This window comes from Orycteropus afer, unplaced genomic scaffold, assembly GCF_000298275.1.
Source record: "Orycteropus afer afer isolate SDZICR_OR568_19922 unplaced genomic scaffold, OryAfe1.0 scaffold01061, whole genome shotgun sequence".
Lineage (NCBI taxonomy): Eukaryota > Metazoa > Chordata > Mammalia > Tubulidentata > Orycteropodidae > Orycteropus > Orycteropus afer.
In genome coordinates this window covers 193454-204790 of record NW_006922648.1, presented here as the reverse complement: position 1 = coordinate 204790, position 11337 = coordinate 193454, and the positions used below count along the sequence as shown (strand labels likewise).

The 11337-nt window shown below is 40.7% G+C and overlaps 1 protein-coding gene across 1 annotated transcript; it reads right to left on the bottom strand.

The window, feature by feature from the left end:
* Positions 1-313: 313 nt before the first annotated feature.
* On the bottom strand, positions 314-8173 carry LOC103212680 (bone morphogenetic protein 15-like). Its single transcript, XM_007958646.2, has 2 exons — positions 7840-8173; positions 314-1173 (listed from the first exon to the last, which is right to left on the bottom strand). Exons 1-2 carry the CDS (start codon positions 8165-8167, stop codon positions 314-316), a joined length of 1188 nt encoding a protein of 395 aa, XP_007956837.1. The 5' UTR covers positions 8168-8173.
* Positions 8174-11337: the final 3164 nt, after the last annotated feature.

Sequence of the window (11337 nt, the reverse complement as noted above, 5' to 3'; positions counted from 1 at the left end):
AATGTCACAATAAAAGAGACAAGAAAATAGAGCATCCCCAAAGGAACAACTTTCCCAAGCATTAAGGATTCTGATTAGTGGTCAAAAAGTACTGATAGATGCTAGGAAACTGGTATCAGAACAGGTTTTTTTTTTTTTTTTTTTTTTTTTTTAAATAAACTGAAGAGCTTACAAATGGGAGATGACACACTTAAGGCAAGTGATAGGACCTATGATTAGATAAAGGAACACTTACAGTTTTAACATTGATAATTGTTTATTTTTAACCCCTCTACAATTTGTTGGGAAACCTGAGCTAGCCGAAACTTTGCTGTCACCTGCATGTGCAGGACTGGGCAATCATATCCTCATATTCCTTGTACAAGATACTCCCATTTGGCTCTATCAGAAGGATGCTAATGGGAACATACTGATAAGGGACACAGGAGGGCTGAGGGACAGTGTGGTTCACCAGCTCGTTGACAAGGTTCTGGATTACGGCATGATTGGGTGAATGGAGACCGTAGTGTAGTACCCGAGGACAGGCTCCCTTACAATAGTTTGGGGTGTAGAGGTTGGGAGCAATGATCCAATGATCCCAGCCCAGCCGGTGGAAGCTGACTTGGAAAGTGTGGAGGGAACACTGGTTCTGTTCAGGCCCATCATATCCCAAGGAGAGGCCGGGAACATCAGACACAATTCTGCCTGCTTGCCGAGACTTCCGTGATGAAAAAGATGATTCACTTTCCATTGACTCCTCCAGGCCTCTGGGGGGGAGTATGGCCTTCTGAGTACTTTTATTGGTGTCATTTAAATAGAGTAATAAAAAAGCAACTTCCATAGATGAAATGGCATGCCACTGAAACTCAAGAGTCTTGCTGCCTTTTTGCTGCTGACACATAAAGTAGAGTCGTAGGACCCTGTGCCCTTTGTGATTCCAGAGTCTTTGCTGAACATGTTGTGTGATGTCTGTCTCTGTCCAAGCTTTGGAAAAAAGGAAAGATTTTGAGGAACCTCCTACTGAAGAGGGAAAATGGTTGGTTAGGTTTTTCTGGACCCAGGGCTCCACATGGCAGGAAAAGTGGAAGCGACCTAGGTGGAGTTGATGGCGGTAAACCATGGTGGCTCTGACCAGTTGGTAAGCCACTTGGTTTGGTCTTAGAGGAAAGTCCAGGATCTGTGTGTTCCAGAAGCCTGCATAAGTAAGAGGAAACAAGAGTAGGGGTTATCTTCTCAACTCCCAGCCTGAATCTCCTTCACACATCTGCTCAATACAGACGGAAAAGTGATCAGCCAGAAAACTAATTCAAGATACTGATAATAGCTATCATTTGTTGAACACTTACTAAGGTACTAGATGCTTTCCATGCATTAACTTTACTCCTCAATAGTCTTATGAAATAGATACTCCCATTTTACTGACAAGGAAATTGTGACTCAGAAGTTATGTCAAAGACACACAATCGAAGTGTTAATATATCTGAATAAAGTGACTTCAAATCTAAATCAAAACTCTTTTAAATTAAGATTTTCAATTCTACCTTCCCAAGAAAGCCATTCAGATTTTTCTTCATCAAAGTGTTACTGTTCAAATATCAAAAGAGAATCAGAATTTCTCACTTAGATAAAAAATTGCTTGTTGTTGTTGTTGTTATGTGCCATCGAGTCAGACCCGACTCATAGCGACGCCTCCTTGGGTTTCCAAGGCAGTATCACTATGGAAGTAGTGCTTTTTAAACTTGCAAGGAGCTCTAGTGGTACAGCAGCTAAGGCATTGGGCTCCTAAACAAAAGGTCTGCGGCCTAAACCCACCAGATGCTCTGCAGGAGAAAGATGAGGCAGTTTGTTTCCACAAAGATCTACAGGCTTAGAGACCCTTTTGACCAGTTTTTTCTTTAAACCCACCAGCCACTCCTCAGAAGGAAGGTCAGGCAAGGCAATCTACTTCTGTAGTGATACTGCCTCAGAAACCGAGGAGGGGTCACTATGAGTCAGGTCTGACTTGACGGCACAGAACAAACACATAGGGTCACTGTGAATCATAATGGAATAGATGGCAGCAGAATTTGGTTTTAGTTTGTTGAACTTGCCTCCTTAACTGCTTGTTGAATCACTTGGTGAATTGTCTAAGCCATCATCACTTCTCCTAAGCCATCATCACTTCTCCTTAGCCAGGTAAACAATGTTTCACATTTCAAAGGCTTCAAATTACAGTTGATTCAACTTTCTTTCCGAAAGAAATCAGTATACATTTCAAGGACTTCAACTAGACTTCAACTGATCTATATTCAATCACTTCAATCACTCTCACATTAGAATTTTTATATACTGTGCTTTAGAAATGTTGCTTTAGTCAAGCTGTATCAAGAGATAAGAAAGTAATGTCTGGCTAAGAATTGTTAAGAAAGTTTATGATTTGACAACTCCTTGTAAAGTTTTCTCCCTTCTGCTGTACTTCTTTTTGATGTGAAATTACTTCCCTTTGTTTCTTTTAACAAGTAAAAACTGACAGTTTTTCCTACAGGGGAGAACACTAATTGTATTTTCTCATAAAATACCTGGTGAACTCCATTTCATGAAATGTAATTATTCCCTCAATAATTTTTTTAAAATTTTCTAATGGAGCATCAGTCTAGTATTTTCACTAAGACAAACAAAAACTAACTTGCTGTGTAAACTTTCACCCAAATCACAATAAAAGTTTTATTTTTTTATAAAAAAAAAAAAAAAACTACCATGAGACATAACATGGTAAAATTACCATTAGAATGACACTGATTAGAAAAAGGGGGAAAAATAGGTGTTGCTCAGGTTGTGGAGAAACATTTCCATTGCTGGTGGGAATGTGAAATGATGCACAGTCACTGTGGAAAATAGTTTAGTGGTTCCTCAAAAAGCTGAACATAGAACTATCACATGACCCAGCAATCCCAATCCTAGGTATATACCCAGAAGTGAAGGCAAGAACTCAAAAAGAAACCTGTACCCCAGTGCTCACTGCAGTACTATTCACAGTTGCCAAAAGGTGGAAACAACTGAAATGTCCATAAACAGATGAATGGATAAACAAAATGCAGTGTTGCTGTTGTTATTTGACATAGAGTCAGACCTGACTGATAGCAACCACTCCTTGCATTTCTGAGGCAGTATCACTACAGTATTGCCCCACCTTTCTTTCGAGGAGTGACTGGTGGGTTTGAACCTCCAGCCTTCTGGTTAGCAGTCAAATCCAAAAATTAATAGTGGTTTCCAGTGGTGGAAGGGGAAAAGGGGAAATTTTTGTTTAGGGGGCAGTGATTTTATGTTAATGGTGGTAGAATAATTTGGAAAAGGATGGCGAGAATGGTTGCACAACATGCAGAATGCAATCAAGGTCACTGAATTAATTATACTTGCAGAAATTGTTGAATTGGTGTATGTTCACCACAGTTTAAAAAAAAAAAAAGCTTCTGGAACATCTTTTCCTTGAGCCATTTGCCTCTTTACCCTCTCTCTCCCTTTTCTATTCCTTGCTGGAAGTTGTTCTTCCTTTACACCATTCATTTTACTACTATTTCCCTTGTGAAAGAGAAAGTAAGGCATCTTATTTTAATTTAAAAAGTTTTCATATCCATGAAACCAAATATTCAGTGTAAAGGAATTCCTGGCCCAAATTAACCCTGCCAGTGGATTTTCTTTCACCCAAAGTTGCTAATCCTTTCTTTCCTGTTTGAAGCCAGTCTTACTAAATTTGAATTTCAAAAGATGTAGCTGGAGAGGTCCAGAAGCCACCTTGTGACCTAGTATCAGTAGATCTTAGTAAAAGGGGGAGGGCAAGGCTCAATCAATAATGATAAGGTTAGTCAATGGTTGATCTATATTTCTTCCTCTTTCCTTTATAAGCTTCATTGTACCTACCTTACTTTGGGCCATTTGCTTTTTCTAGAATCAAAATGATCTTTCTAACGATCTTCCTATATGTATACAGAGAGCTCTGGTGGCCTAGGGCCTAAGTCATTTGACGACTAACCAGAAGGCTGGTGGTTCAAACCACCAGCCACTCCTCGAAAGGAAGATTGGGCAAACAAAAAAAAAACCAAACTCACTGCTGTGGAATCGGATCCGACACATATTGCCCCCTCCTTGGGTTTCTGAGGCAGTATCACTACAGAAGTAGATTGGTCAACCTTTCTTCCAAGAAGTGGCTGGTGGGTATTGCCTCAGAAACCCAAGGAGGGGTCACTATGAGTCAAAATCAACTCGACAGCAGTGAGTTTTATATGTATACAGAATATCTGCTCAGAATAAATCTTATGTTCAAATTTCATTGAATTTTGATTATTTTTAACACCCTAAATATAAATTTCAACAGGGCCTTGATCATAGAAATATTGTATTTGCTGAGAATTCTAGTAGTAGCTGCATGACTGAGAGCTTTAACCCAAACTATAATGCTAACATCTCATGGTCAAAGAGTTGAAAGGCTCAGTGCCCTGAACCTCTATGCCCTCAAGAGCAAAGACTGCAGAAACCAGGCATTCCAGCAAAAGTCTTCTCTCAACTTCAAACATTTTATCATTAAATATTTCCATGTTACTTTATCAACTATTCATCTCAACTTTCTTCACTGACCTCACAAGCCTGAAATTCTTCAGTAGGCCTTGAGTGTTCAATATAGAAACTCTTTAAGCTCTGATGCTCCAGGATATTTTTTAAAGTTCAGATTCCAACTGAAGCTCAATACACCCTCAGGTGGGGGCACTAGACAACATTCATACAAACTACTTGTATTTTCTTTCTCAAGCTACTCTTCACTCCCATCTGACAACTATCTTTCAAGAGGTCCACCCATACAACTGCCACACTCTGCCTGAAAAAGAACCCACCTCAATCCTCTCTCAACCTGTCTGATGAGAAACTGCCCTCTCCTCTGAGACCTTAACATCACATGCTTTCTGGAACAGGGTAGGGTTGCTAAGGATCAGGGCCAGGAAGTCCTTGAGAATTTCTGAGCAAAATTCTCAGGGAAAGAGCTAACACACATTCTGTATGATTGAAACTTGCATAGCTCTCCAGACAAGCTTGATTCAGCTGGACCATCTTCGGATGGAAAGAACAGGCCCTGCTCTTTTATAATCTGCTTCTGAATCCTTTCTAGACTCCTAAACAAACAAACAAACAAACAAACACACTGCTGTGGAGTCAGATCCAACTCATAGCGACCCCACCTTGGTTTTTCCAAGGTGGTATCACTACAGAAGTAGGTTGCCCAACCTTCCTTCTAAGGAGTGGCTGGTGGGTTTGAACCACCAGCCTTCTGGTTAGCAGTCAAATGCCTTAGTCATTATGCCACCAGAGCTCTCTCTAGACTCCTAGACACCAGTATGTCCCACATTCAGACCATAACACTCACTTAATTCTAGGTATCCTCTTTTCTGGATCATCCATACAGACTTGATCAATGGCTTTCTGCTACAGTTAGGAATGAAATCCAGATTCCTTATCATAACCTACAAGGCCCTGCCTCTCATCAGCTTCAGATTCTGTCACTTTGTGATGCTCACTAGGCTCCAGCCATCCTAGTCTTCCTTTCTTCAAGTAGGACAAACTTGTTTCTACACTCTGGGCCTTTGCACATGTTATTCCCTCTGCCTAGAGCAGGCTTCCCTCTACTCTTCACATAATCAGCTTCTTATCTTACAGGTTTCAGCCCATATATCACCTCTACAAAGATGACTTCCCAGTTACTCCATGTAAAGGGAGAAATTCTTTGCCATTTTCACAACAACCCATTTCATTCTGATAGCACTTATCAAAATTGGATTATTTACCTATATTTGTTTGTCTCACCAATAAGAAGATATGCTCCCTAAGAGTAGAGATTTTGCTTCTCTTAAACACATCTGTATGCCTGGCACTCAGTAGGTGTTGAATAAATACTTGTTGGATGAATCTCCATTGAATTCAAGATATTTCCTTTTACTTAAAATGTAGTGCACTTCTCTACCACTATGCAGTCTCCTTACTCCCTCTCCAAGGTCCAGCTCAAAAACTACCTCATCAATGAGACCCTCCCACAACCTCACTCCTTCTCTTTCCTTGTTTCAAACTGTAAGCCATTTATTCTTTAAGTTCTCAGAGCCCTGCTGCTTATCCTTTTCAGATCATTTGTGATACTATCACATCATTATATGATTATCTGTCTCTTCTACTATATTGGGAGCTCCTAGAAGGCAAACCAAACCAAACTCACTGCCGTCGAGTTGGATCTGACTCATAGCACCCCACCTTGGGTTTCCAAGGTGGTATCTCTACGAAAGTAGATTGCCCAACCTTCCTTCCAAGGAGTGGCTGGTGGGTTTGAACCACCAGCCTTCTGGTTAGCAGTCAAATGCCTTAGGTACTAAGAGCTCCCCCTAGAAGGCAGGGAATCTGTTATTTGCCTCTATACACTTAACCCAAACACAGTGCCTGAGTTCAATTAAAATCTTTTGATGAGACAGCATATGATGGTGATTAAGAACACAGGCTGTGAAGCTGAAAGGCTGAGTTTGATACCCAGCTCTACAAATTGCTAGCTGTGTGGCATTGGGTAAGTTACTCTGAGCCTCAGTTTTTTGGCCTATAAAATGGGTATGTTAATAGTATCCACCTCATATAGTTGTGGTGAGGATTAAGAAAGGTGTTTGTAAAACACTTTGCACAATGCCTGCATTTGCTAGGTCACAGTAAGGGTTAGTTGGGAGCTCTGGTGGCATAGTGCCTACCGCATTTGACTGCTAACCATAAGGTTGGCAGTTCAAACCTACCAGCCACTCCTCAGAAGGAAAGTTAGCCAATCTACTTCCATAGTGATACTGCCTCAGAAACCCAAGGAGAGGTCGCTATGAATCGGATCTGACTCGAAGGCAGTGAATTTGAGTTTTGTTTGTTTGTTTGTTTGTTTAGGAAAAATTTGGTTGCTTTCCTGGGAGAGAAGCTTGATTGTATCATCTCAGAGATCAGTGAAAGCTAGAGATTTATCTTAGAATGTTCCCAAGAGTTCCTTGAAGTTGATGATTGTTTATATTCTCTAAAGAGCTTCATGAGCTTACTGCTGTCCTAGAACAGTGTCTAGTGAAGATGTTCAAGGTAGAATCAAACATGACAGAGACAAAGAAAAAGATATAATTTGGTACTGAAATCCCAAAGTAGCAACATGGTCTAAATAGAAAAGCTGTTTGGTGTACAGTGATATTGGGGTACTCTATTTAAAGGCTTGAGAAGTTATGGACAGATTTTGGAATCTGACAGACAAACTCAAATATCTTTGCCACCATTATCTGTGTGATCTTTGCAATTTACTTAACCTCTCCATGATTCAGTTTTGTTATGTTTAAAAATTAGTCTCATTGTCCCTGAAAACTAAGGACAGTAGCTGCCATTAAAGATTAAATGCAATAGCAGGTGATCACAGAACCTCAGATGTTAACTGGTTATGTATTTCTGAGGCCTTTTAAGTTTCTCCTGTTCACTATATTTTTTGCCTTCTAAAGAGCAAAATAACATATAAAGAACCCTTCCCAAGAAAATATGAGTATTTCTCAGTTTTTAGAGATATAACAAAAAAACATATTTATTTTTAAGCTATGGACTGACATCACTTATTTATCCTAGGGTCTGGGAAAGAGTCTTCAAAGGTCTCAAGGTAATCTGTTCTTAAATTGGAGCCCTAAAGGAAGTAGGCTTGGAGCCATCTTCTCCCAAGCTGGCCATCCTGTGAAAACCAGGCCTTAAAAAACATCCAGCCTTAAGGCAATAAGGCCTGACAGTAAACTCATACATTCCCTTTTCTCTACACTCTTCTTCCCTCCAGGGCAGGATAGGGGCATGATAACTCACCTCTGAGTGGCCTTGTTACATTGACCAAGGGCCTCACCAGCCTCACCATAGTGGCCCCAATCGTTCGATTCTCCCTAGGGTGTCCCCACTGGTCAGCTGAATGCTGGTACAACTCCAGCATGTACCGCAGGTGATGTCTTAGGAGCTGTGGCTTCCTCTGCTGCTCACCAGGTGCTTCTTCTAGCAGCTTCTGAATCAGGGGCAAGGTAGGGGTCTCATCCAGGAGAGCAATAGAGGGCTGTCCTACCCTTGCCATTTGGGCCCTGTGTTCCATAAAAAGCACCAGTCCACAAAGAAGAAGGGTTCTAAGGATACTGAGGAAGATCATCTTAAAAGACTTACAGCAACAAGCTCCAGCTGAAGCTCTGACCCTCTCTTGTTACACAGGTAATTGCATCCTGACTCCCCAACCACAAAGGATCGGGCAAGAAAAAAAGAAATGCAGGCAGGCAGGCCCTATGTTGCTTCCTCTGTGACGACTTGCTGGACCAGAGGAGGTCTCCTAACTTGGTTCCTTTGCATTAAAACAAACAGAAACTGCAGGTAAGACAGGGCAGCATCCTACAATCCCTTCCTCTCCAGGGTTGGGAAGAAGAAAGTACTTATTCAAAAGTTGAGGTAACAAGAAAGGAAAGGTCCATTCCAGGACCTGCTCCCTGATCCACTAGGATGAAAAAGAAAATTAGCCCTTGCCTGCTCTGCTCCACAGCTTTAAAGGTAGTTTCTTAATCATTCCTTAAAGGGCCAGGGGCCTCCTGCTTCCATCTCACTTCGCGAAGTGTGGCCTTCTAACTACTTGCAGCAAAACCATCTGTAGTGATTGTTAAGAATACTGGTCCAGACTCAAACACTGTCTCTCAAAGGATGGGTCTAGAAATCTGAAATTTAACAAATGCTACAAGAAGTTCCCATTGAACTAAACTGTGAGAACACTTGAGTATAGCTGCTGGAGCTTAAAGAAAATGCCTTAACAAGCGTTCTCATTTTCAGCTGTCCATTGTAATCACCTGGGGAGATTTAACTATTATAGATGCCTGGGCACTATCCTGAGTATTTGGTATAATAGGTCTGGGGTGATACCAAGGCATTAGGATTTTTTAAAGTTCCCCAAGTGATTTTAATATGCAGGAAAGTTTGAGAACTCTGGTTTAAAGTGTTCTTGTTTACCATGGTAAGTGCTGGAATTCTGAGTGGGCTTCATCAAAGAAGCCTGAGGCAGCACAAGATGAATCTACACAAGTTGGTTGAGAGCTCATCTAGATTGGCTGGTTAATGTGAGGTAGCAGCATTGAACCAGTTGGTTAAGGCTGCCCCAGGCCACGTTTCTGCAGGAAAAAAAAAAAAAGGTAAGTGTATTCTTGGCCCTGCAAAAGTGAAAGCAGCTTTCTAGGGTGCTTGAGAAAAAGTAGGGCAAGAGGTCAAGATCAGGCTCTAGTAGTTGATGAGGCAGGCCTGATTGTGGGAAGTCTTTATTTCATATCAAGCAGCTCTGGTGGTATAGTGGTTAAGGCATTTGGCTGTCACCTTCAAAAAGTCAGTGGTTCTGAAACCACTAGCTGCTCCACGGAAGAAAGATGAGGCATTCTGCTTCCATAAAGATTTACAGCCTTGGAAACACAGTGGGGAGTCGCTGTGAGTTGAACTGGACTGGATGACAGTGAGTTTGTTTTTTTTTTTGTTGTTTTTACCCCATACCAAGAATATCCACAAACAGGAAACGTTGTTGCAGAGCAGGCATATGCTTTGTAATCAGACAGACCTGTGTTTGAATTGCTAGGTCTGTCACTCTTATTAGCTGTAATTTAATCTCTCTGAGGAAAATTTTCTTCACTTCCCTAAGCCTCAGTCTCTTCACCTGTAAAATGGAGATAATATGTTTCATCTCACTGAGTTATTGTGAAAAAAAAAACTCATTGCCATCGAGTCTGATCCGACTCATAGCAACCCCTCCTTGGGTTTCCGAGGCAGTATCTCTACAGAATTAAATTGCCCAATCTTCCTTCTGAAGAGTTATTGTGAGAATGAGAGGAAATATTCTATGTTAACCCACTGCCATCAAGTTGATTCCAACTCATGTTGACCCTGTAGGATTTAGTAGAACTGCCCCATAGAGTTTCCAAAGCTGTAAATCTTTATGGAAGCAGACTGCATCATCTTTCTGCCATGGGGCAGCTGGTGGGTTTGAACTACCAGCCTTTTTATTCGCAGCCCAATGCTTTAACCTCATAACCACCAGTGCTCCTTAATCTATGCTACTTGCTCAAAACCTAACTAGACACATGATACCTGGTTACATGCTCAAAATTGTTTGTTCCTTTCCTCTGTTCTTTTCTAACAGGGCCTTATGTCCTGGCATGGGCTTAAGGAACATCTAGATTTGGATTCAAGTCCTAGTTCAACAACATATTAGCTGGGTGACCTTAAGCAAGGTTTCTCCAAGCCTCAATTTCTTCATCTATACTGATGACTCAGTTGTTATAAGCATTACAATAATGACGTAAATATACAACTGGTTTTTAAGGGATATAAAGAGATGAGTCACAATAGAAAAAAACCTGAATTCCCAAAACATATGTAAAGATTAAACAAAAATGTTAAAATGCAATTTAAAATCACATAAGATACAATTCTATATCCCTTAGATTTGCAACATGTTAAGTCGTACCTTATCAAATCCAGGCAGGTTACCCTCTCACACTGCTGATGGGACTGTGATTTGTTGCAATCATTTTGGAGAGCAATCTGACATTGCCTCATTACCTCTCAAACCAAAAACCAAACTCACTGCCATCATGTCGATTGTGACTCATAGTGACCCCCTTTGGGTTTCTGAGGTAGTAAATCTTTACAGAAGCAGATTGCCCAGTCTTCCTTCTGTGGAGTGGGTGGTGGATTTGAAATGCCAACCTTCTGGTTAGCAGTCAAATGCCTTAGGCACTACACTACCAAAGCTTCTTACCTCATTATCTCTAGTGAGGTTGAAAATGTACAATCCAGCAATGCTATTGCTACATTAGATGCTTTCAGACATCTTTGTCCGTGAGCCACAAGAATAAGTACATTTAGCATTGCAACCCAGTACAAACAAAAGCACACACACTCACACACACATATATACCTGAAGCAAGCATTTCCTTTAAAAATACATGTCCTTTACAACATATGAGGAGAGACAATATATCATGATGGGTAAAGACATGGCTCTGGAGCCAAAATCCTAAGTTAAAACTTCAGCAGCACCACTTATTACTCAATTTTTCTGTGTCTCAGTTTCATCATATGTAAAATGGATATAATAACTTCTCTCTGCTTTCATTTCCTAATCTGTAAAATGAAATTAATTAAAAGATCTACATCATAGAAGTTTTGTGAAGATTAGAGTTCAAACATGTAAAGAACGTAAAAAAATGCCACATAGTATTAGAGGTTGTTGTTGTTAGGTACCATCGAGTTGGTTCCACCTCACAGCAACACTGTGTACAACAGAACAAAACTGCT

Excerpts from the sequence above, each read along its gene's own strand:
- LOC103212680 (XM_007958646.2), bottom strand. The coding sequence starts at position 8,167 with ATGATCTTCCTCAGTATCCTTAGAACCCTTCTTCTTTGTGGACTGGTG. Across the intron at positions 1,174-7,839 it reads TGTAACAAGGCCACTCAGAG|GCTTCTGGAACACACAGATC; the intron begins GTGAGTTATCAT and ends TTACTTATGCAG.